Raw genomic sequence first — 26,026 nt, 5'->3', positions numbered from 1 at the left:
ACGGTGGGAGGGAGCGGGTGACCACCAGAATACCGCAGGAGCAGAATTTTGATAATGGTGGCCATTACACGAAAAGTCGGCGGTTATTGCACTCGGCAGCATGGCCGGCGATTTCCGGTGGTAACAGGCTTTAAAGGAAAGGGGCAATTTCGGTCCCTACAAGTGTCAAATCTACTGATCCCGTACAAATTGAAAGCTCTTCAGTAAGGATGCGCAAGCTAGCTATAAGACAGCAATTACAACAGCAACATCACAGGTTAAAATAAATCTTTAAGCATTTTGAATATCTTTTAGTTAGAAATTCAATAAAGATACAGAGTGCAAATGTATGCTGTGCTTGCATTATATATTTTTGAAAATTCAGGTTCTTATTACCAATATTTTGATTATTACAGCAATAAATCACTAGAGCCTGGAAAATACTGCTGGCAATAATAGCAATAATAATATGACATTCCTTTGTATGTTATTTTAGCAAAGGCATTAACTTATCCATAATATATTACAATCTTACACTTCCTATCTAGAAAACCTTATTGCTTGTCACGTTTCTTTTACACTTTTGTGTCATCTTTTCCATTATAAATTCCAGTGTTATATTTATAATGGAAACTGCACATGTAAATTTGTCATGCTGTAATTACACCCTCCCACCAGTGGCGGCACTTTACGTTTTATCTCCCAACTCGATGCAGAGAAACTCCGCTGCTTCAACCGACTCCACTTCTCTGCTTCCCAAATTGCCATAATTGCTGCTATTTACCCATAACTAATAACATACAAGCAAAGTATATAAAAATAAGAATAGAATGTATGATTTTAAAATATGGACTGCATTACACCTGTACACCCTGGGACAGTTAACCTTTGCCCGCTAACCCTGCTTCACCTGAAGACTGCACTTGATCTTGACTCCCCAATGCCATGGGAGATCGGCGTGTTTAAAATAAATAGGCGAATGCTTGCATTAAAAGCAGACAGAGGAATGGTATACCTGGGCGTTATTTGTTCATCTGCTAGAATCACCACACCAAATTTCTGTACATGGAAATCATTTGTGAAATTGTATATATTCGAGTCGTGATTGATTTTCATTTCAATAGTTTTGATAGTTTTATTTCCTTTTAAGACTTTTTGATTTCATTTGATAAAAGGTAATAATTCTTTGGGACTGTTAGCATTTCAAGAAGATTTGGAAGATTTCCACTTTGATTTTCAAATATTGTTCCTTCTCTGCTTTTCATGCTTGACTGCCTCGGTAATGATGCTTATACCTGCAACAAGAAAAGTGTAAAGATAACTAATGAAATTAATATGATTTACTAAACTCATAGCTTGTTAGCAAGAGCTTAATGAAAAGTGCTCTACTTTGCATGATGTTCTTTACTGAAATCCTTCCACTATCAACAAAAGAGGAAATAGCAGAGACTCTGACCATCATTTTCCAGTCCTCTCTGGCTACAGGTATGGTGCCAAAGGACTGGAGGACCACTAACATTGTGCCTTTGTTTACAAAGGAAGAAAGGGATAGACTGAGTAATTACAGGCCAGTCAGCCTAACCTCGGTGGTGGGAAAATTATTGGAAAAAATTCTGAGGGCCAGGATAAATCTTCATTTCGATTAATCAAGCACAGTCAGCATGGATTTATTAAGGGAAGGTCGTGTCTGACTAACTTGATTGAATTTTTTTGAGGAGGTAACAAGGAGGGTCGATTAGGGTAGTGTGTTTGATGTAGTGGATATGGATTTTAGCAAGGCTTTTGATGAGGTCTCACATGGCAAACTGGTCACGAAAGGAAAAGCTCATCGGACCCAAGGCAAAGTTGGATCCAAAATTATCTCAGAGGCAGGAAGCACAGAGTAATGGATAATGGGTGTTTTTGTGACTGGAAGGCTGTTTCCAGTGGGGTTCTGAAGGGCTCAGTACTAGGTTCCTTGCTTTTTGTGGTATATATTAATGATTTAGACTTGAATGTTAAGAAATTTCCAGATGATACAAAAATTGGCTGTGTGGTTGATAATGAAGAAGAAAGCTACAGGAAGGTATCAATGAACTGGTCAGATGGGCAGAACAGTGGCAAATGGAATTCAATCTAGAGAAGTGTGAGGTAATGCATTTGGGGATGGCTAACAAGGCAAGGGAATACACATTAAATGAGAAGTGTAGAGGAACAAAGGGACCTGGGAATGCATGTCCACAGATCCCTGAAGGTAGCAGGCCAAGTAGATAAGGTGGTTAAGAAGGCATACGGAATACTTTCCTTTATTAGAAGAGGCATAGAATACAAGAGCAGGGAGTTTATGCTTGAACTGTATAAAACACTGGTTAGGCCGCAGCTGGAGTACTGTGTGCAATTCTGGTCACCAGAAAGATGTAATTGCACTGGAGAGGGTGCAGAGGAGATTTACGAGGATGTTGCCTGGACTGAAGAATGTTAGCTATGAGGAAAGATTAGATAGGCTGGGATTGTTTTCTAAGGAACAGAGGCAGCTGAGGGGAGACCTTATTGAGGTGTATAAAATTATGAGGGGCCTAGATAGAGTGGCTAGGAAGCACCTATTTCCATTAGCAGCAGGGTCAACAACCAGGGGGCATAGATTTAAAGTAATTGGTAGGAGGTTTAGAGAGGATTTGAGAAGAATTCTTTCCACCTAGGGGGTGGTGGGGATCTTGAACTCACTACGTTAACGGGTGGTAGAGGCAGAAACCCTCACCACATTTAAAAAGTACTTGGATATGCACTTGAAGTGCTGTAACCTACAGGGCTATGGACCAAGAGCTGGAAAGTGGGATTAGGCTGGATAGCTCTTTGTCTGAAACATAGAAAAATAGGTGCAGGAGTAGGCCATTCAGCCCTTTGAGCCTGCACCGCCATTCAATAAGATCATGGCTGATCATTCCTTCAGTACCCCTTTCCTGCCTTCTCTCCATACCCCTTGATCCCCTTAACCATAAGAGCCATATTTAACTCCCTCTTGAATATATCCAGTGAACTGGCATCAACAACTCTCTGCGGCAGGGAATTCCACAGGTTAACAACTCTCTGAGTGAAGAAGTTTCTCCTCATCTCAGTACTAAATGGCCTACCCCTTATCCTACGACTATGTCCCCTGGTTCTGGACTTCCCCAACATCGGGAACATTCTTCCCGCATCTAAACTGGCGCGGACACGATGGGCTGAAATGGTTTCCTTCCGTGCTGTAAATTTGTATGATTCTCTTTCTTCTATGAAGTCACTGTATCTGTTAAATCAGTGAAGATTTTCCCTGGGCGTTTGTTTATTCGCTCTTTAGACTTCGAGTAAAGGGACAGCTCAGATATCTACATCTTGTTATGATGAAGAAAACTGCAGTTAGCAAACTAAGATAAAAAGGTAGACAAAGCAAGTACTCATTGAAAGTCGGTTTATTTTGATGTTGGGTATCAAAGCTTTGGAATTTGCTGATAGTGGGAAAAAACATTCACTGACATACCATTCAAAGCACTCAGCTCAGGATACCATGCGCAATATCAATCAACAAGCTCACAAAGCAACATTATTGTGAATGCAGATTGAGAATGGGTTCGCCAATTAACAATCTTTGAGATACTGAAATGTTATGGGCTACATTTCATTTCACAATACTCAATAATGTTTTAATGCCACACCTGTGGCTCAGTGAGTAGCACACTCACCTCTGAGTCAGAAGGTTGTGGGTTCAAATCCCACTCCAGAGACTTGAGCACCTAAATCTAGGCTGACACTCCAGTGCAGTATTGATGGAGTGCTGCAATGTCGGAGGTACCGTCTTTCAGATGAGATGTTAATTGAGGCCCCATCTGTTCCCTCAGGTGGATATAAAAGATCCCATGGCACTAGTTCAAAGATGAGCAGAGGAGTTATCCCTGATATTTTTTGATGAGGGTAGTGTGTATGATATAGTGTAAATGGATTTTAGAAAGTTTTGATAACGTCCAACGCGGCAGACTTGTCATGAAAGTAAAAGCCCATGGGATCCAAGGCATTGTGGCAAGTTATAGCTAAAATTATCTCAGAGGCAGGATAATGGTTGATGGGTGTTTTTATGACTGGAGGCTGTATCCAGTGGGGTTCCGCAGGGCTCAGTACTAGATCCCTTGCTTTTTGTGGTATACATCAATGATTTAGACTTGAATATAGGGGGTATGATTAAGAAGTTTGCAGATGATATTAAAATTTGCTGTGTGGTTGATAACGAAGAAGAAATCTGTAGACTGCAGGAAAATATCAATGAACTAGTCAGGTGGGCAGAACAGTGGCAATTGGAATTTAATCCAGAGAAGTGTGAGGTAATGCATTTGGGGAGGGCTAACAAGGAAAGGGAATACACAATGGCCTGGAAATCCCGTTCTCCCTGGGTTTGTACGGAGTGTCTACGGACCTGGGAAGGCATCACAAAAGTCGGTTTTCAGTGCACAATGCGCATGCGCTGAAAACCTGCTTTTCCCATCTGTCAAGCTGGAGCTTGAAAGGAGGTCATTCAGCCCATCGTGTCCGAAAGAGAGCTATCCAGCCTAATCCCATTTTCTAGCTCTTGGTCCGTAGCCCTGTAGGTTACGGCACTTCAAGTGCACATTCAAGTAGTTTTTAAATGTGATGAGGGTTCCTGCCTCTACCACCCTTTCAGGCAGTGAGTTCCAGACCCCCACTACCCTCGAGGTGAAAATATTTCCCCTCCAATCCCCTCTAAACTTCCCCCCAATTACTTTAAATCTCTGCCCCCTGGTTGTTGACCCCTCTGCGAAGGGAAATAGGTCCTTTCTATCCACTTTAGGCCCCTCTTAATTTTATACACCTCAGTAAGGCTTCCTCTCAGCCTCCTCTGTTCCAAAGAAAACAACCCCAGCCTCTCCAATCTTTCCTCATAGCTAAAATTTTTCAGTCCAGGCAACATCCTCGTAAATCTCCTCTGTACCCTCTCTAGTGCAATCACATAGTTCCTGTAACGTGGTCACCAGAACTGCATGCAGTACTCTAGCTGTGGCCTAACTAGTGCATTCATACTGTTCAAGCATAACCTCTCTGCTCTTGTATTGTAAACCTTGGCTAATAAAGGCAAGCATTCTGCATGCCTTCCTAACCACCTTATCTACCTGTCCTACAATCTTCAGGGATCTGTGGACCTGTACTCCATGGTCCCTTTGTTCCTCTACATTTCTCAGTAACCTAGCATTTATTGTGTATTCTCTTTCCTCTGTTGGCCCTCCCCAATTGTATTACGGAATTTTTTGAGGATGTTTCCAATAGAATGGACAAGGGAGAACCAGTTGATGTGGTGTATTTGGACTTTCAGAAGGCTTTCGACAAGGTCCCACACAAGAGATTAATGTGCAAAGTTAAAGCACATGGGATTGGGGGTAGTGCGCTGACATGGATTGAGAACTTGTTGGCAGACAGGAAGCAAAGAGTAGGAGTAAATGGGTACTTTTCAGAATGGCAGGCAGTGACTAGTGGGGTACCGCAAGGTTCTGTGCTGGGGCCCCAGCTGTTTACATTGTACATTAATGATTTAGACGAGGGGATTAAATGTAGTATCTCCAAATTTGCGGATGACACTAAGTTGGGTGGCAGTGTGAGCTGCGAGGAGGATGCTATGAGGCTGCAGAGTGACTTGGATAGTTTAGGTGAGTGGGCAAATGCATGGCAGGTGAAGTATAATGTGGATAAATGTGAGGTTATCCACTTTGGTGGTAAAAACAGAGAGACAGACCATTATCTGAATGATGACAGATTAGGAAACGGGGAGGTGCAACGAGACCTGGGTGTCATGGTACATCAGTCATTGAAGGTTGGCATGCAGGTACAGCAGGCAGTTAAGAAAGCAAATGGCATGTTGGCCTTCATAGCGAGGGGATTTGAGTACAGGGGCAGGGAGGTGTTACTACAGTTGTACAGGGCCTTGGTGAGGCCACACCTGGAGTATTGTGTACAGTTTTGGTCTCCTAACTTGAGGAAGGACATTCTTGCTATTGAGGGAGTGCAGCGAAGGTTCACCAGACTGATTCCTGGGATGGCGGGACTGACATATCAAGAAAGACTGGATCAACTGGACTTGTATTCACTGGAGTTTAAAAGAATGAGAGGGGATCTCATAGAAACGTTTAAAATTCTGACGGGTTTAGACAGGTTAGATGCAGGAAGAATGTTCCCAATGTTGGGGAAGTCCAGAACCAGGGGTCACAGTCTAAGGATAAGGGGTAAGCCATTTAGGACCGAGATGAGGAGAAACGTCTTCACCCAGAGAGTGGTGAACCTGTGGAATTCTCTACCACAGAAAGTTGTTGAGGCCAATTCACTAAATATATTCAAAAAGGAGCTAGATGTAGTCCTTACTACTAGGGGGATCAAGGGGTATGGTGAGAAAGCAGGAATGGGGTACTGAAGTTGCATGTTCAACCATGAACTCATTGAATGGCGGTGCAGGCTCGAATGGCCGAATGGCCGAATGGCCTACTCCTGCACCTATTTTCTATGTTTCTATGTTTCTATATTTAGTTACTTTAATTTCAATTAATTTTAATTATGTGAGGTGTGTTTTTTATTTTTATTTGGTGTTATTGTGTTTGTTTTTTTTTCTCAATTAATAGCAATGAGAACTCATAGATATAGAGCTCCCATTGCTATTAATTGAGAATACTTTACCTGATTGGTTGAGCGGTCACATGTGACTGCATCTTCTGCATGGGAACCTGGAGGATGGGAGCGCGCTTCGCAGCGCAGGAAGAGAATGCCTCCCCAACAAAATCTCACGCTCCTCCGGGACCACCAGGTAGAAATTTTTCAGGTTGGAGGCATCTGCCCGCAGGAAGCCTCCGACCGCAATTTCTGGGCCATTAAATGGTAGGACGCTGAGAAATGTAGAAGAACAAAGGGAACTTGGAGTGCATGTCCACAGATCCCTGAAGGTAGCAGGCCAGGTGGATAAGGTGGTTAAGAAGGCATATGGAATACTTTTCTTTATTAGACGAGGCCTAGAATACAAGAGCAGGGAGGTTATGCTTGAACTGTATAAAACACTAGTTAGGCCACAGCTAGAGTACCGAGTGCAGTTCTGGTCACCGCGTTACAGGAAAAATGTGATTGCACTGGAGAGGGTAGAGAGGAGATTTACAAGGATGTTGCCTGGATTGGAGAATTTTAGCTATGAGGAAAGATTGGATCGGCTGGGGTTGTTTTCTTTGGAACAGAGGAGGCCGAGGGAAACCTTATTGAGGTATATAAAATTATGAAAAGCCTAAATAGAATGGATAGGAAGGACCTATTTCCTTTAACTGAAGGGTCAACAACCAGGGGGCATAGATTTAAAGTAATTAGTTGGAGGTTTAGAGGGGATTTGAGGGGGAATCTTTTCATCAGACGGTGGTGGGTGTCTGGAACTCACTGCCTGAAAGGGCAGCAGAGGCAAAAACTCCTCACCACATTAAAAATTTCTTGAATATGCACTTGCAGTGCCATAACCTACAAGGCTACGGACCAAGAGATGGAAAGTGGGATTAGGCTGCATAGAAAGTAACAAATGCCCCTTGAATCAGCATAATACACAAGCAACTTAATGAATGTATATAAAAACGCCACTCCCATCTCAAATGCAAGACCAGCTCCCATGAACCATATTATGCCAAGACCCTTCCACAATTATCAGGCGTCAAACATCAGCAATGAATTATGTACAATTATATTTACAAGATGTGAACATCTGGCCATGTTCGGAAAAGTCCTTATTCGGACTTACTTGCATATTTCCCACCCCTTCCCTTTCCCCAACCCACCACCCCACCCCACACCTCATGCTCCTCTTTACTGTGACCACAGTGCCTGCAGCAAGGCTGCTTGAAGGCTACTGTGTTTGTGAGGCTGTAGATGACCTAGCTGGATGCCCTGGGCCTGGAAGGTCTGGCTGTGGACTGCACCACCTCAGCATGGGCAGCAGCAATCTGGAATGGGTGGAGTGCAAAGACGGAGTGGCAGTGGTGGGAGCTAGAATGCTGTCATCATGAGAGAGGACAGCACCTGATGTTGTGTATCTGTAAAGCATGCACTCCCAGCATCCCTTGGCCTGTTCCTCACTCTGGAGTGTCTTATTACAGACTGAGGTCACTGTTACTTTAACCTCCCTGTGTGCAGCCTCATCTGTGTTAGGAACACAATAACTGGCGATGAGAATACGAATCCAACGCAAAGATGCAGCAAACAGATAAGTCGTATGAGGAGCTGTGTACACTGGTTCGGGAGCATCTTAACCCGAGAGAGAGCGTGCTGATGGCGAGGTATCGGTTCTACACGTGCCAGCGATCTGAAGGTCAGGAAGTGGCGAGCTACGTCGCCGAGCTAAGGCGACTTGCAGGACAATGTGAGTTTGATGGCTACCTGGAGCAAATGCTCAGAGACTTTTTTGTATTGGGCTTTGGCCACGAGACCATCCTACTTTTGACTGTAGAGACACCGACCCTCAGTAAGGCCATTGCGATAGCACAGGCGTTTATATCCACCAGTGATAACATAAAACAAATCTCTCAGCACAAAGGTGCTAGCAATGTTCATAAATGTGTTTGCGAGCAGAAATGTACAGGGCAGAACTCACGAGTCTGCAACTGCCAGCAGGTCTCAGATGACCCAGATGACTCAGAATCCCCAACAAAGGATGAATGCAAGGCAATTCACACCGTGTTGACGTTGTGGAGGCTTCCATTCAGCCTATTCATGCCGCTTCAAAGGGGATGTTTGCAACAGCTGTGGAACAATGGGGCACCTCCAACGAGCTTGCAAACGAGCTGCAAGCTCTGCAAAACCTGCTAACCACCATGTGGAAGATAAGGTCCATGGTGGATCAAAGCAATTTCAAGCCTCAGAGAGAGGAGGCAGATGCTGAAGTACAGGGGGTGCACACATTTTCGACGAAATGTCCACCTATAATGCTAAACGTAAAATTGAATGGCTTACCCGTAGCCATGGAACTGGACACTGGCGCTAACCAATCCATCATGAGTAAAAAGATGTTTGAGAGACTGTGGTGCAACAAAGAATTCAGACCAGCCCTGAGCCCCATCCACACGAAACTGAGAACGTACACCAAAGAGCTTATCACTGTCCTGGGCAGCGCCATGGTCAAGGTCACCTACGAGGGCACTGTGCACAAACTGCCACTCTGGATTGTCCCGGGCGATGGCCCCACACTGCTTGGAAGGAGCTGGCTGGGAAAAATCCGCTGGAACTGGGGTGCCATCCAATCGCTATCACATGTCGATGAGGCCTCATGTACCCAGGTTCTTAACAAATTTCCTTCCCTTTTTGAGCCAGGCATTGGAAACTTTTCTGGGGCGAAGGTGTGGATCCACTTGGTCCCAGAGGCATGAGCGGTACCTCACATGATGAGGGAGAGAATGGAAATCGAGCTGGACAGGCTGCAATGCGAGGGCATCATCTTCCCAGTGGAATTCAGCGAGTGGGCCAGCCCAATTGTTCCAGTACTCAAAAGTGATGGCACGGTCAGGATTTGCAGCGATTATAAAGTAACTATTAATTGTTTCTCGCTACAGGACCAATACCCGCTACCTAAGGCAGACGACCTATTTGCGACGCTGGCAGGAGGCAAGACGTTCACCAAGCTTGACCTGACTTCGGCCTACATGACGCAGGAGCTGGAGGAGTCTTCGAAGGGCCTCACCTGCATCAACAAGCACAAGGGACTGTTCATCTACAAAAGATGCCCGTTTGGAATTCAGTCGGCTGCAGCGATCTTCCAGTGAAACATAGAAACATAGAAACATAGAAAATAGGTGCAGGAGCAGGCCATTCAGCCCTTCTAGCCTGCACCGCATTCAACGAGTTCATGGCTGAACATGAAACTTCAGTACCCCCTTCCTGCTTTCACGCCATACCCCTTGATCCCCCGAGTAGTAAGGACTTCATCTAACTCCCTTTTGAATATATTTAGTGAATTGGCCTCAACTACTTTCTGTGGTAGAGAATTCCACAGGTTCACCACTCTCTGGGTGAAGAAGTTTCTCCTCATCTCGGTCCTAAATGGCTTACCCCTTATCCTTAGACTGTGACCCCTGGTTCTGGACTTCCCCAACATTGGGAACATTCTTCCTGCATCCAACCTGTCCAAACCCGTCAGAATTTTAAACGTTTCTATGAGGTCCCCTCTCACTCTTCTGAACTCCAGTGAATACAAGCCCAGTTGATCCTGTCTTTCTTGATAGGTCAGTCCCACCATCCCGGGAATCAGTCTGGTGAATCTTCGCTGCACTCCCTCAATAGCAAGAATGTCCTTCCTCAAGTTAGGAGACCAAAACTGTACACAATACTCCAGGTGTGGCCTCACCAAGGCCCTGTACAACTGTAGCAACACCTCCCTGCCCCTGTACTCAAATCCCCTCGCTATGAAGGCCAACATGTCATTTGCTTTCTTAACCGCCTGCTGTACCTGCATGCCAACCTTCAATGACTGATGTACCATGACACCCAGGTCTCGTTGCACCTTCCCTTTTCCTAATCTGTCACCATTCAGATAATAGTCTGTCTCTCTGTTTTTACCACCAAAGTGGATAACCTCACATTTATCCACATTATACTTCATCTGCCACGCATTTGCCCACTCACCTAACCTATCCAAGTCACTCTGCAGCCTCATAGCATCCTCCTCGCAGCTCACACTGCCACCCAACTTAGTGTCATCCGCAAATTTGGAGATACTACATTTAATCCCCTCGTCTAAATCATTAATGTACAATGTAAACAGCTGGGGCCCCAGCACAGAACCTTGCGGTACCCCACTAGTCACTGCCTGCCATTCTGAAAAGTACCCATTTACTCCTACTCTTTGCTTCCTGTCTGCCAACCAGTTCTCAATCCACGTCAGCACACTATCCCCAATCCCATGTGCTTTAACTTTGCACATTAATCTCCTGTGTGGGACCTTGTCGAAAGCCTCCTGAAAGTCCAAATATATCACATCAACTGGTTCTCCTTTGTCCACTTTACTGGAAACATCCTCAAAAAATTCCAGAAGATTTGTCAAGCATGATCTCCCTTTCACAAATCCATGCTGACTTGGACCTATCATGTCACCATTTTCCAAATGCGCTGCTATGACATCCTTAATAATTGATTCCATCATTTTACCCATTACTGAGGTCAGGCTGACCGGTCTATAATTCCGTTTTCTCTCTCCCTCCTTTTTTAAAAAGTGGGGTTACATTGGCTACCCTCCACTCGATAGGAACTGATCCAGAGTCAATGGAATGTTGGAAAATGACTGTCAATGCATCCGCTATTTCCAAGGCCACCTCCTTAAGTACTCTGGGATGCAGTCCATCAGGCCCTGGGGATTTATCGGCCTTCAATCCCATCAATTTCCCCAACACAATTTCCCGACTAATAAAGATTTCCCTCAGTTCCTCCTCCTTACTAGACCCTCTGACCTCTTTTATATCCGGAAGGTTGTTTGTGTCCTCCTTAGTGAATACTGAACCAAAGTACTTGTTCAATTGGTCTGCCATTTCTTTGTTCCCCGTTATGACTTCCCCTGATTCTGACTGCAGGGGACCTACGTTTGTCTTTACTAACCTTTTTCTCTTTACATACCTATAGAAACTTTTGCAATCCGCCTTAATGTTCCCTGCAAGCTTCTTCTCGTACTCCATTTTCCCTGCCCTAATCAAACCCTTTGTCCTCCTCTGCTGAGTTCTAAATTTCTCCCAGTCCCCAGGTTCGCTGCTATTTCTGGCCAATTTGTATGCCACTTCCTTGGCTTTAATACCATCCCTGATTTCCCTAGATAGCCACGGTTGAGCCACCTTCCCTTTTTTATTTTTACGCCAAACATGGAGAGCCTACTCAAGTCGGTACCACACATGGTGGTCTTTCAGGACGACATATTGGTCACGGGTTGGGACACCGCCGAGCACCTACAAAACCTGGAGGAGGTCCTCCAGCGACTGGATCGCGTAGGGCTGCGGCTGAAGAGGTCAAAATGCATCTTCATGGCAACAGAAGTGAAGTTTTTGGGGAGAAAGATCGAGGTGGACGGCATTCGGCCCACAGGCGCCAAGACAGAGGCTATCAGGAATGCGCCCAGGCCACAGAACGTCATGGAGCTGCGGTCGTTCCTGGGACTCCTCAACTATTTTGGTAACTTCCTACTGGGGTTAAGCACCCTTTTAGAGCCCCTACATGTGTTCCTGTGCAAAGGTGAGAACTAGGTATGGGGAAAAAACCAAATCATTGCTTTTGAGAAAGCCAGAAACATTTTATGCTCCAACAAGCTGCTTGTATTGAAGACCCGTGTAAAAGACTTGTGCTAGCATGTGACGCATCGTCGTACGGAGTCGGGTGTGTATTATAACAAACTAACATTGCGGGGAAGTTGCAACCTGTCGCCTATGCCTCCAGGAGCTTGTCGAAGGCCGAGAGAGCCTACAGCATGATTCAGAAAGAGGCATTAGCGTGTGTGTTCGGGGTAAAGAAAATGCATCAGGACCTGTTTGGCCTCAAATTTAGCCTGGAAACCGATCACAAGCCCCTCACATCACTGTTCGCTGAAAACAAGGGGATAAATACTAATGCCTCAGTCCGCATACAAAGGTGAGCACTCACGCTATCAGCGTGTAACTATACCATCCGTCACAGACCAGACACCGAGAACTGTGCAGATGCTCTCAGTCGGCTACCATTGCCCACCACGGGGATGGAAATGGCACAGCCTGCAAACTTGTTGATGGTGGCACAGCCCACAGATTTGTTGATGGTCATGGAAGCATTAGAAAATGATAAATCACCTGTCATGGCCCGCCAGATTAGAACTTGGACCAGCCAAGATCCTCTGCTGTTCCTAGTAAAAAACTGTGTACTGCATGGGAGCTGGGCCAGCATCCCCGTTGAAATGCAAGAGCCAATCAAGCCGTTCCAGCAGCGAAAGGATGAGCTGTCCATTCAGGCAGACTGCCTGTTGTGGGGTAACCATGTAGTGCTACCAAAAAACGGCAGGGAGATGTTCATCTCGGATCTCCACAGCACACACCCGGGTATAGTAATGATGAAAGCGATAGCCAGATCCCACGTGTGGTGGCCCGGTAGCGACTCTGACTTAGAGTCCTGTGTATGGCAATGCAGCGTATGTGCTCACTTGAGCAACGTGCCCAGAGAGGCACCACTAAGTTTGTGGTCCTGGCCCTCCAGACCATGGTCGAGGATCCATGTCGACTATGCGGGCCCGTTTCTCGGTGAAATGTTCCTGGTGGTGGTGGATGCTTTTTCAAAATGGATTGAATGTGAAATAATGTCGGGAAGCACCACCACCGCCACATCCACCATTGAAAGCCTGAGGGCCATGTTTGCTACCCACGGCCTGCCTGACATACTGGTCAGTGACAACGGGCCATGTTTCACCAGTGCCGAATGTAAAGAATTCATGACCCACAATGGGATCAAACATGTCACCTCGGCCCCATTTAAACCAGCCTCCAATGGGCAAGCAGAGCGGGCAGTACAAACAATCAAAGAGAGCCTTAAATGAGTCACAGAAGGCTCACTCCAAACCCGCCTGTCCCGAGTACTGCTCAGCTACCGCACGAGACCCCAATCGCTCACAGGGGTGCCCCCGGCTGAGCTACTCATGAAAAGGACATTTAAAACCAGACTCTCGCTGGTTCTCCCCAACCTGCATGATCAGGTAGAGAGCAGGCGGCAGCAACAAAATGCAAATGATTGTCGCACCACTGTGTCACGGGAAATTGATCTGAATGACCCTGTGTATGTGCTAAACTATGGACATGGTCCCAAGTAGATCGTGGGCACGGTGATAGCTAAAGAAGGGAATAGGGTGTTTGCAGTCAAACTAGGCAATGGACAAATTAGCAGAAAGCACCTGGACCAAACGAGGCTGCGGTTTACAGACTGCCCTGAACAACCCACAGCAGACACCACCTTTTTCGAGCCCACAACACACACCCAAAGGATCAACAACACCACGCCGGACCAGGAAATCGAACCCATCACGCCCAACAGCCCAGCAAGGCCAGGCTCACCTAGCAGCTCTGCAGGGCCAACAACACGCCAGCCCAGCGAGGTCACAACAAACACACCAGAACAGATATTTGTACCGAGGCGGTCCACCAGGGAAAGAAAGGCTCCCGACCGCCTCACCTTGTAAATAGTTTTCACTTTGACTTTGGGGGGGGGAGTGATGTTGTGCATCTGTAAAGCATGCACTCGCATGTTCCGCCACCAGGGAGCTCATCCCCTGAAGTCCCAAGGGATCCCAGCATCCCTTGGGAGCACTGTATATAAGCCGGCCCCTAAGGCCTGTTCCTCACTCTGGAGTGTCTTGTTAAAGACTGAGGTCACTGTTACTTTAACCTCCCTGTATGCAGCCTCATCTGTGTTAGGAACACAATACCTTCCATATCCATCGACACACTGCCACTCTCCCAGAGCAGAGCCTCAGCATCCGAAGCAATCTGCTGGAACACAGGTTGCTGGACTGCTTGGCGCCATTAGTTCCCCGTTGGACTGTGGGGAATACAGAGAGGATGGCAGCGGTCAGTGCTCGTGTGGCATCAATCTGAGTCTGCTTGAAAGCAGACTGTGTCTGCAATGCAGCAGACTGAGAATTGATGCCAACAACCAGTGACTGCATCACATCACGAAGGCCTTGCATTGCTTCGACCTGTGCTGTAATAGCTGCTGCCACGTCAGCCATGGCACGCGCCATTACCTCTGTATCTCCACCGTCGCTCGTCGACTCCAATATCCTTTGGTACTTGCCAAGGATGGACTCGATAGGATACTCAGAGTCATGGACAGTGCTTGAGGCAGCCTCCCCCAAACTCACAGCAAGTGCATCCATGCCCTGCGGGACCCTTGCCAATGCATCCATAAGCTCGCAGTGCATCCTCTGAGACTCCATCGCCATACCCTCCAAATCCAGATCCAGATCTGAGACACACTCAGCAGTACTCAGGCGCCGACTCATCCACCGGGGAGCTGCCCCCAGAGCTTCCCTTCGCGCTTGGCATTGCTGCAGGCCAGGAATCTCAGGCTTGTCATATCCCAGGAAGATTGGCTCGTCCACCGAGGTGGTGTCCCCACTCTATGCAGCAGATGGATCCTGCCGGACAGGCACAAAACTGTCGTCCCCTTCCCCCTCGTCTGCCCCGTCGTTGGAGGTGGACGCCTCATGGACAGGGTGTTGCGCTTCTGGTTCATCATCTGTAAGCACAAAGTGACGGGTGTGTGGTTAGCAGCAAGGGAGGGGGTAGGAAGGGAAGAAAGAGGTGACATAGGACATTTATATGTAAAATGGGAAAGGCATGTGGTTTCGGGGGTAAATGGTCTCATATAAGAGGGAAAGGGGATGAACATACCGTCACTGACCCCAGGGACCTCGGCTTCCCCGACCGCTACCAAACCCACTTATACACCCATGAGGGTGGACACTTGCTCTTCCGCCTCCGTGAGGGTGTGGAGATCAGGCTCCCCTCCTCCGTTCCGCATTTGCTCTCGCCAGTTGACAAACAGAAGATGGTGTGAGTAAGTGTGCAGCTAATCGTCTGCCACATGTGCCTTGCAGAGTTGAATAGCTTCTACTGTATGGAAGTGTGCAGATGTCCATTTGACTCTCAGTAGCTGTGTGAATAGTGGGACTTGGTGGCTACCAGCTAATATTAAGGGTAAAGCTAAAATTTTTCAAACGCATATAAAGAGTGCAAAGGTAGTAAGAGGAGGGGTGGGGCTCAGTAGGAGAGCTACGCATGGAGGCCCAGGGTATGGCTGCTGAACTGAGGCAGAGCTTTCCAGCTCTCTTCAGCAATGAAGAACATGGGCTGGTACACATAGTGAAGGAGCAGGTACTGCACAGACTGTACCTTGTGTGAGACAGTGAGGTTCACATTATGGCATTGTAAGGTTAATGGAAAGGGTACTCACCCTGATGACCCGAGTGATGTCGTTCAACTTCTTGCGACATTGTGTCGCAGTTCTGGGCATCGTGCACCTTGCTGACACGCGCTGTACCACATCCCTCCACAAACATCTGAAAACTCTAGGCGGTGGCCTCCCACCACTCTCAGGCTGCAGAATATCCATTAGCCTCTCCACAGCCTCCATCCACAAGAAGCACTGCAGCAATCCAAAGGTTCCTGGTCTGGCAACTCCCCGATTTTAAAATTCGTGTCCTGGCCTTCAAGTCCCTCCTTCACCTCACCTCTTCCTATCTCTGTAACTTTCTCCAACCCTACAACTCTCTGTTATATCTGCGCTTCTCCAATTATGGCATCTTGTGCATCCTCAATTTTAATCGCTGCACCATTTGTGGCCGTGCCTTCAGCTGCCTCAGCCCTAAGCTCCGGAATTTCCTCTCTAAACCTTTCCGTCTCTCTACCTCCCTCTCCTCCTTTAAGACCTGCCTTAAAACCTACCTCTTTGATCATCTGTCCTAAAATCTCCTGATGTAGTTCAGTGTCGAATTTTGTTTGATAACACTCCTGTGAAACACTTTGTGATGTTGTACTACGTTAAAGGTGCTATATCAGTGCAAGTTGGTGTTGCTGTTGATGAATTTTGACCAAATCACACCAGCGGAAACAATCCCAGCAGCTGGAAATCTTTCACACAAATCTTTCCCTCATAGCTGATTGTATTTCTTCTCTGAGATCTGCCTGATCTTCTCTCAGGCCTGGCCCCTGGGGTCAGAAGTCATCATTGCACTGGTGACATGTTTCTCTGCGCTATTTTAATAAAGTCACTAAAAATAGCAGAGAAATTTCCATACCTGGTGCTGCTCCCTACATGGGCCAAAGAGAATTGTGCAATAAGGACCATACTAACCAGCACTGCACCTTTCTGGGAATATTCTCTGGGATCCACAATTCAGCCCCAATGGAAATGGGTTGCACCTACTGTTTTTGTAGTGTTTTGGCCGCTGCAATGGATATGGCGGCCCATCTTGTGAAATTCAGCTCTTTGTCATTTCTTTTCAAGTGGGGTGGAAGTTGGTCATAATGGGGATGGAATTGGGGGAGGGACAAGAGTGACAGTGGGGGTGGAAGTGGAGGCAGGACAGAGTCTCTGCCGCTATCAGTCAGCCGGGCTGGTGAGGTCATCGCGCTGGTGCATCACACCATCTCTTCCCTTCAGTTAAAGGGGAGAGCCACTGCGAGCTCTGCATCTTTTTAAGTTAAGTCCACTGGGCCACCAAGGGAGGGTTTCGGCTGGGCCAGCAGCCTGGCACCCAAGAACGGGTACCAGGCTGCCTGATGGCGGCCCGGCTGAACCCGGGAGCATAATTGTTGGGTGGACCTGGCAATGTGCCCTCCCCTTTAATGGCGGCCGCACCGCTATTTCAAACACAGTGTACTGACAGAAAAAGCTGTCGGGGGCACCGGCCGGTGGCCAGAAGACTTTCTCGGCTCAATTTCGCTTCCGGGACTGGACATCGGCAGTGCGCACTCTGATGGTGCACTTAGGAGGCTTCGGCAGCAACAGCGGGGCAGAAGCGGGGGGAGCAGGGCGGATATGGTCACCGCCAGAAAACCCCCCGAGGAGCATTTTGTGAGCGGCGGCAATTCAACAGAAAATCTGAGGACATTCGACACCGCTGCATGGCCGCGGGTTTCCATAGGCTGAATTTCGGCCCCCGATCTTTAATTCTCTCATCTCTAAACCTTTGTGGACATGCTCTGCTACCTGGTACATATCCTGTTCATCCATTTAAACATGTCTCATATCCAAAACCACGTCCTTGTGCTCATGCGATAACAGTTTGTGATTCCTGTAGTGATCAAATTTACCTTCCTCAACTGATACTGTAAGTGAAAAGAGCAATGAGCAGGCGCGTGCAGTTTCAGTTATGGGCAGTGCAGATGTTGCTGGAGGTGGGAGATGCAGCTGTTGCAGATGTTGCTGAAGACATCTGACTGGTGAGAAGCTCCAGATGGATCTGTGGTGGGAAAAAAATGAAGTTCAGGGTGTATCATTTTATCTTCAGAATCTTTACATCGACACAATTATAATTGCATGTTATTCAACAATAATTAATAGTTTGAATTGAATAAACGAATGATATCTATACTGGATTCACTGCAGTTGAGAAAGTAACATATATTGTAGAATTTTGTTTAATATACGAAACATGATACACTTACTAATCCCTGGAGGCAATTCCTATAATAAAGTTGTTGTGTATGGAGAAAGAGTCAGACTGAACACTATGAGCTCAAAGTAGAGTGTGACCTTAGTCTTTTATTGTAGGTCTCCAGAGTGCCTCTCCAACCTGTGAAGCCTTCTTAAATACCTGTGCCCCCAAAGGATTATGGGATTCCCTTGGGACTCCGGGGAATGAACCCTCTGGTGGCTGTACAGAGTAAATATAAGTCCACATATATTACAACATTCCCCCGCAAAGTCGAGAGTGTAACTATTTACAATGTGAGTCGATCTGGGGCCCTTCTTGCCCTGGTTGATCGTCTCAGTGTGAAAGCTGGTGTTGTTGAATCATTTGTTGGGCCCTTGCTGGGCTGCTGTGCAGCTGGCCTTGCTGGGCTGCCTGGTGTGTTGGGCCCTGCAGGGCTGCTGTGGATGATGGGTTCTGCTTCGTGGTCAACCATGGTGTTGGTTGCCACTGGTGTGTATGTTGGAGGATCAAAAAAGGTAGGGTCCAAGGTGGATTGCTCAGGATAGTCCGTGAATCTGAGTTTGATTTGGTCCAAGTGAATGAGTCCATTTGAAAGTTTGACCCGAAACACCCTGCTCTCCTCTTTGGCCACAACAGTGCCGGGAAGCCACTTGGGACCTTGTCCAAAATTTAATACAAATACAGGATCACTGACTTCAATCTCGTGTGACACATTTGCGCTATCATGGTATGCACTTTGTTGAAGCCGCCTGCTCATGTAGATCAGGGTGAACTAACGAGAGCCTTGTCTTAAGTGTTCTTTTCATGAGCAGTTCAGCAGGTGGGATCCCAGTGAGTGACTGGGGTCTCATGCGGTAACAAAGCAGGACTCAGGATAGGTGAGTGAGCCTTCAGTTACCCTCTTCAAGCCTTGCTTGATGGTTTGCACTGCTCTCTCTGCCTGACCATTGGACGCTGGTTTAAACGGGGCAGATGTGACATGTTTGATCCCATTATGGGTCATGAATTCTTTGAACTCAGCACTGGTAAAACATGGCCCGTTTTCATTTACCAGGACATCGGGTAAGCCGTGTGTGGCAAACATGGCCCGCAGGCTTTCAGTAGTGGCAGCGGATGTGCTAGCCGACATTATCTCACATTCAATCCACTTGGAGTACGCGTCGACAACCACAAGGAACATTTTACCCAAGAACGGGCCTGCATAGTCGACGTGTACCCTAGACCATGGTTTGGAGGGCCAAGACCATAAACTTAGCGGGGTCTCCCTGGGTACATTGCTTAACTGCGAGCATGTATTATATCTGTGAACGCAGGACTCTAAGTCCGCATCGATACCGGGCCACTACACGTGGGATCTGGCTATCGCTTTCATCATTACGATGTCTGGGTGGGTACTGTGGAGGTCATTGATGAACATTTTCTGCTCTTCTTGGGGACCACTACTCGATTACCCCACAGAAGGCAGTCTGCCTGTATAGACATTTCATCTTTACGCCGCTGGAATGGCTTTATCTCTTCCTGCATTTCCACTGGGACACTGGACCAGCTCCCGTGAAGCACACAGCTTTTGACTAGAGATAATAAGGGGTCCTGGCTTGACCAGGTTTTGATCTGCCGGGCAGTGACAGGTGATTGCTCACTCTCAAATGCTTCCATAACCATGGCTAGATCTGCGGGCTGCACCATTTCCACCCCTGTGGTGGGCAATGGCAGTCGACTGAGAGCATCGGCGCAGTTTTCTGTGCCTGGCCTGTGGCGGATGGCGTAGTTGTATGCGGACAAGGTGTGCGCCCATCTCTGGATGCGGGCCGATGCGTTGGTATTTATCCCTTTACTCTCGGAAAACAGGGATATGGGCCCAAGTTTCGGGCCACGCCTAAAACGGCGCAGCCCGGACCTGGACCAAAAATACAGGAGCAACTCAGGCCGAAACTTGGCCCCTATAAGTGGCTTATGGTCAGTTTCCAATTCAAATTTTAGCTCAAAAAGGTATTGATGCATTTTTTTTACCCATAGACACACGCTAACGCTTCTTTTTCAATCATGCTGTAGAATCTCTCAGCCTTAGACAGACTCCTGGATGCTTAAGCAACCAGTTGCAGTTTCCCGAAATGATTAGCTTGTTGCAATACACACCCAACGTCTTATGACGATGTATCACATGCTAGTACCAAATGCTTATATGGATCATACAACACAAGCAATTTGTTTGAGCATAACAATTTTCTCGCTTTTACAAAGGCATTTTCTTGGCTTTTGCTCCAAACCCATTCACCCCCTTTTCGTAGTAAGACATGTAGTGGTTCTAACAGGATGCTGAGACCCGGTACGAAGTTACCAAAGTAGTTCAAGAGTCCCAGAAACGACCGCAGCTCTGTCACAATCTGTGGCCTCGGTGCGTCTCGATTGCCTCCGTCTTCAACTTGGTGGGCCTGATGCTGTCCGCCGTAACCCTCCTTCCCAGGAACTCCACTTCAAGCGGCAGGAAAATGCACTTCGAGCGTTTTAACCTGAGCCTCACGCGGTTGAGTCGACTAAGAACCTCCTCCAGGTTCTGCAGATGCTCGACTGTGTTACGACCTGTGACCATGATGTCATCCTGGAAGACCACAGTGTGCGGGACCAACTTCAGTAAACTTTCCATGTTTCTCTGGAATATCGCCATCGCTGATCGGATTCCAAACGGGCATCTGTTATAAACAAAAAAACCTTTATGCGTGTTGATGCAGTGAGGGCCTTCGATAATTCCTCCAGTTCCTGCGTCATGTAGGCTGACATCAAATCCAGCTTCGTGAACATCTTTTCTCCCGCCAGCGTTGCAAAGAGGTCGTCGGCTTTTGGTAGTAGGTATTGGTCCTGCAGGGAGAAACGATGGATAGTTACTTTATAATCGCCACAGATTCTGACGCTGCAGTCTCCCTTGAGGATTGGGACAATAGGACTGGCCCACTCGCTGAACTCGATCAGTGAAATGATGCCCTCTCGTTGCAGCCGGTCTAGCTCGATCTCTACCCTTTCTCTCATCATGTACGGTACTGCTCTCGCCTTGTGATGGATGGGTCACGCCCCCGAAATTTGCACCTTGAAATTTCCCGATGCCTGGTTCGAAAAGCGAATTGTCGTCAGCGGACGACAGCGCTCGGACGTCATCCCAATTCCAGCGTATCTTTCCCAGCCAGCTCCTGCCGAGCAGTGTGGTACCATCGCCCAGTATCACCCAGAGTGATAGCTTGTGCACTGCTCCATCATAGGAGACCTTTACGGTAGCACTGCCGATTACAGGAATCAGTTCTTTAGTGTAAGTTCTTAGTCTCATGCGAACTGAATTAAGGCTGGCCTTGAGGCCTTGTTGTACCACAACCTTTCGGAAGTCTTTTTGCCCATGATGGACTGGCTCGCGCCCGTGTCCAGCTCCATTGACGCTGGGCGTCCATTTAGTTCCACATTCAGCATTATCAGAGGATAATTCGTGGTGAAAGTGTGCACCCCATGTACCTCTATCTGAGGCTCTGGATCGTAGTGATCCTCCATGGATCAGTCCTCCTCTGCAACATGGTGGTTTGCAGGTTTAACAGGCTTAGCAGCTCGTCTGCACACTCGTTGGAGTTGTCCCATTATTCCACAGCCCTTGCAAACGTATCCTTTGAATCAGCATGAATGGAAACGATGATCACCCCAGCAGCGCCAACAAGGTGTTAATGGCCTTGCATTCATTAACCTTGATGGTGGACTCTGAGACCTCTGCGATGCGCAGCTGCAGGGATGTGTGACCTGCCCTGGATATTACAATTTGAAAACAACATCACTTTGTTCACAGTACTTCTAGCAGCACTTGTGTGCTGAGAGATTTGCTTCGTATTGCCACTGGTGGCAATGAACACCTGGGGTATCGCTATGGCCTTACTCAAGGTTGGGATCTCTACAGTCAAAAGCTTGCGAAGTATGTTTTCGTAGCATGTGCTCCAAATGTCCTTCAAATTCGCAATGTCCTGCAAGGCATGTCAGCTCGGTGACATAACTCGCCACTTCCTGGCCTTCAGACCTTTTGTAGGTGTAGAACCGGTACCTCGCCATCAGAACGCTTTCCTTCGGGTTCAAATGCTCTCGGACCAGTGTGCACAAATCATCGTACGATTTCTCCGTGGGTTTCGCTGGTGTGAGCAAATTCTTCATGAGGTCATACATTGGTGCCCCAGATGGTGAGGAGGGTCGCTCTACGTTTGGCAGCGCTCTCTTCCCCATCTAGCTCGTTGGCTACGAAGTATTGGTCGAGTCACTCCACAAAAGTTTCCCAATCATCTCCCTCTGAAAATTTCTCCAGGATGCCCACTGTTCTCTGCATCTTTGGGTTCGCTAACTGTATCTTGTCACCAGTTGTTGTGTATGGAGAAAGAGTCAGACTGAACACTGTGAGCTCAAAGTAGAGTGTGACCTCAGTCTTTTATTGCAGGTCTCCAGAGTGCCTCTCCAACCTGTGAAGCCTTCTTAAATACCTGTGCTCCCAAGGGATTATGAGATCCCTTGGGACCCCGGGGAATGAGCCCTCTGGTGGCTGTACAGAGTAAATACAAGTCCACATATATAACAAAAGTGACCAACCTTTTGCAGCTTTGATCGGAGAAGAGTTGTCGAACTTCCCCTTCCGTCATTGTTCTCATTTTTGGCTCTTCAACATTTCCATCAGACTCATTTGCTGAAGTTACTTTTTACGTAGCGGCCCATTTAATATAATGAACTGTATCTGAGTACCCTGCCAAGTTCTACACTTATTTCACATGCCTCCTTTATAGACCTGAGGTTCAGTTATTCTTCATGTGACCCAGATTTTATTGTCCTCTGGTCAACCTTTTCGCCACTTGAGTTACTGCATTGTTTCGGGCATTTTCCATCCAATTTTCCAATCATATTTCTGATGGAAATATGATGGACAAAAGTGGAGTCTTTTTGTCCATAGTTTGTAGCTCTTTGTACGATATTTCTTAGCTTAAAATAGGCTCCTTAAGAAAGATAGCACCCTCAAAATGGCTTTTGCAACTGCACGCTGACAGAATGGGATTCTTTTCTTTCAACTCTGCATGAAGTACATGAAAACTATTAATTATCACAAATAGACATCAGGCAAGATAAGTCACCCAGTGCTAGAAACAATTGATATACATTACCAGGCTATTCATCAGCAACATAATCTAACAAGGATGGCCCTAACATAGATAGCACTTGTCAGATACCACAAGCAGCCATCTGTCACTTTTGTGTCTGTGTCACGGAGCTTGCTGTCTGTCCACTGCTCATGTAAAACACCTTTGTATTGAAGGTTGATTTTTCAATGGCAATATTGTACTCCAAAGGGTATTACGGGTATAGGAATAAGACACTGTGGATACACCAGTCTGTATGAGTTTACCGTAAGGCTTGTTATAGTACATTACTATGCTTAAGGATTTAAGAAATAGGAGCAGGAGTTGGCCATTTTATTATTTGGGTACTGATTATCAACCTCTTCCATCTGAAACTGCCTGCAATTCTGGGTTCGGGTCTGGGCCCAATGTTACCCTGCAGCAGAGGTGATGCCACTGGATTCGGGGCCTTCGAGCTACTGTTCAGAAACAGCAGCAAGAAGAACTCCACCTCCAGATGGCTGTCCCGCTGGCCTTCTTAAAGGAATATGCACATCTTTTGGACCTTCCATGTACTTTCTGTCTGTCCCTCCCAAATCCTCCGATCTGAGTAATGCCACTAATTTTCGATGCTGTTCTATTTGGACTTCTGCCAAGTGGTGACCTGGGGAAGTGCGGCACAGGCATGGTGCTCCTTTATTTGCATTTGATCGCAATGCTTTATCCCCTTTCCCGTTGGGAATCCAAGGATAAATACTTGCAGCTAAGGGGACGCAGTGCCGGCATCACAGGTTTCCATCCCTATTTCTTCTGCTTTGTGGCCTTTTGGTATCTTAATTTTTGGTCAAAGCAAAAACTATTCTTCCACTGAAAAATGTTGTATCATCATAATGAAATGGCTTGGCAGAGAATACCAGGCTGGATCTTTCACCAGAGTGGTGTAAATCCATGAAGAAATGTCCTTCTACCAGCAACCTGGACAATAATACCCTGCATGCTGCCAACAATATATGGGCTAGAAATTGATCAAAGGCCACCACCACCCATTTACTGCCCAAAAAACCGCTAAGATTCTGCAATTAACACCAGCGAAAAATTGATCAAAAAATAGGAAAAAAACGCCCGGCAGGAAAAATGGGCGTTGCACGTGGATTCTCAGGGATAAACACGATCCTAGTCAAATTAAGTCCGAGGCTAGAGAGGGGAAAACATGAACAATATTTTTTCAAAAATAAAAAATAAAACATCGGAAAACATTCATAGGACCCCTTTCCACAGAACCGCTGCGAAATAATTATTTCAAAACCATTCACTTACCGTTTTTTGCAGGGTTTCATACCTACCATCTAGCGAAAGGCTACTCCGACTGGGCATTTTTTTTTCATGAAGCACGGATCACCGCTCCCACCAAATTCGGGTGGGTGCAGTTTTCCTAGCATTGCGCTCCGGCGGTCCGCTCACCAGCGATATTTCAAAACCGCCGGCGTAAGGCTTTCATGAAATTCCCACCGATGAAACACCGCCCAAGACAAGGAAACACCAGCGAGAAACACGGCAATAGGCTGATGAAATTCAGGCCCCATGTGTTAAGAACCTGCAAAGTTTACTCAGTGTCAACCTTGGCTCAATTGTCGCATTTTTAGCACTGACTTTAATCTTTTGCGGAAATGAAAAATGGGCGCCTGCGGATTGATAATCTGTTATGAATTCCTGCACAATTTTCTTTCATTTCCCTCTTTGTCTTTGAGTCAGAAGGTTGTGGGTCCAAGCCCCAATCCAGAGGCTTGAGCACATAATCTAGGCCGACACTCCAGTTGCAGTGCTGAGGGAGTGCGGCCTCCTTCTGTGTTGTATCATTCTATGATTCAAGGAAATGTTCAAACATTGTGGGCAGGGGGGATAATTTCATTGGAACAAAGAAGGTTAAAGGTTTAGACATGCGGGGACCACCTCGTGAAATTACCCCTTGGGAAATTGCCCCTTTCCAAAATTGCCCCGCAGAAGTGGCCAATCGATGCCCCCGACGGATTTTGCTGTCGGTATACATGCTGTAACATGGCGGCCCGGCCTCCCTTCAAGGGGAGGGCGCACTGCTGTGGCCGCCACGTTAAAAAATTTTGTCGGCCGACTGCCAAGTTGGCCTGACAATTATGCCCCCGGGTTCGGCTGGGCTGCCCCCCTTGGGTTCCAGGCTGCTGGCCCAGCCGAAACCCTCCCTGGTGGCCCAGTGGACCTAACTTAAGTGTGCAGGGCTTGCTGCGACTCTCCCCTTTAACTGAAGGGCATGTCTATGTCACGCTGACGTCATCAGCGATGCGCTGATGACTGGTCGAGGCGGCGGATCCGCTGCAAGGGCACTTTCGCCCCTCAGCCGCCACGACATCCGCCCCGAGCAATAAAAAGTTTCCAAGTCCCAAATATCGAGGGTGCACCCTGTTTCGGGCGGAGGTCAATTTCTACCCCAGGGTGTTCAGGCTGCTGTGGGCAAGCACACTGTCCTTTGTGTATCTTGTACCTGTGTTTGAAACTGGTGGAATGAAAATTTCCCTTCTTTCCAACTTTGAGAAACCGACTTGAAATGGCTTTGGGGAGCCTCAAGCTAGTTTCTCGAGCATGGCACAAAATTGCCCACAAGTTAACAATCCCACTCAGATATGCCAAATGAAATATGTTCTGTAGGAAATGTACTTCTAATATTGGGTTGGGATAAGCATATACTTCTGGGACATAAATTCCACTCAGTACCTGGGCA

At 47.0% G+C, this 26,026-nt stretch overlaps 1 protein-coding gene across 3 annotated transcripts in view; it reads right to left on the bottom strand.

The window, feature by feature from the left end:
- Positions 1-1,084: 1,084 nt before the first annotated feature.
- LOC139263065 (solute carrier family 22 member 4-like) overlaps positions 1,085-26,026 on the bottom strand; it is a 191,827-nt gene continuing 166,885 nt past the window's right edge. For 2 of the 3 annotated variants that reach the window (XM_070878595.1, XM_070878610.1), the window contains one exon: positions 1,085-1,274. Coding sequence is in view for 1 of the 3 variants with exons in the window: in XM_070878610.1 (XP_070734711.1) it covers positions 1,216-1,274 (59 nt within the window). In the remaining 2 variants the exon portion in view is untranslated. Of the gene's footprint in view, positions 1,275-17,813; positions 17,963-26,026 lie in introns of all 3 variants that reach the window. The other variant, XR_011593034.1, reaches the window with a different exon arrangement.

This window comes from Pristiophorus japonicus, chromosome 1 (genome assembly GCF_044704955.1).
Source record: "Pristiophorus japonicus isolate sPriJap1 chromosome 1, sPriJap1.hap1, whole genome shotgun sequence".
Taxonomy (NCBI): domain Eukaryota; kingdom Metazoa; phylum Chordata; class Chondrichthyes; family Pristiophoridae; genus Pristiophorus; species Pristiophorus japonicus.
The sequence above is the reverse complement of the archived record's forward strand: the minus strand, read 5'-3'. Positions and strand labels throughout refer to the sequence as shown.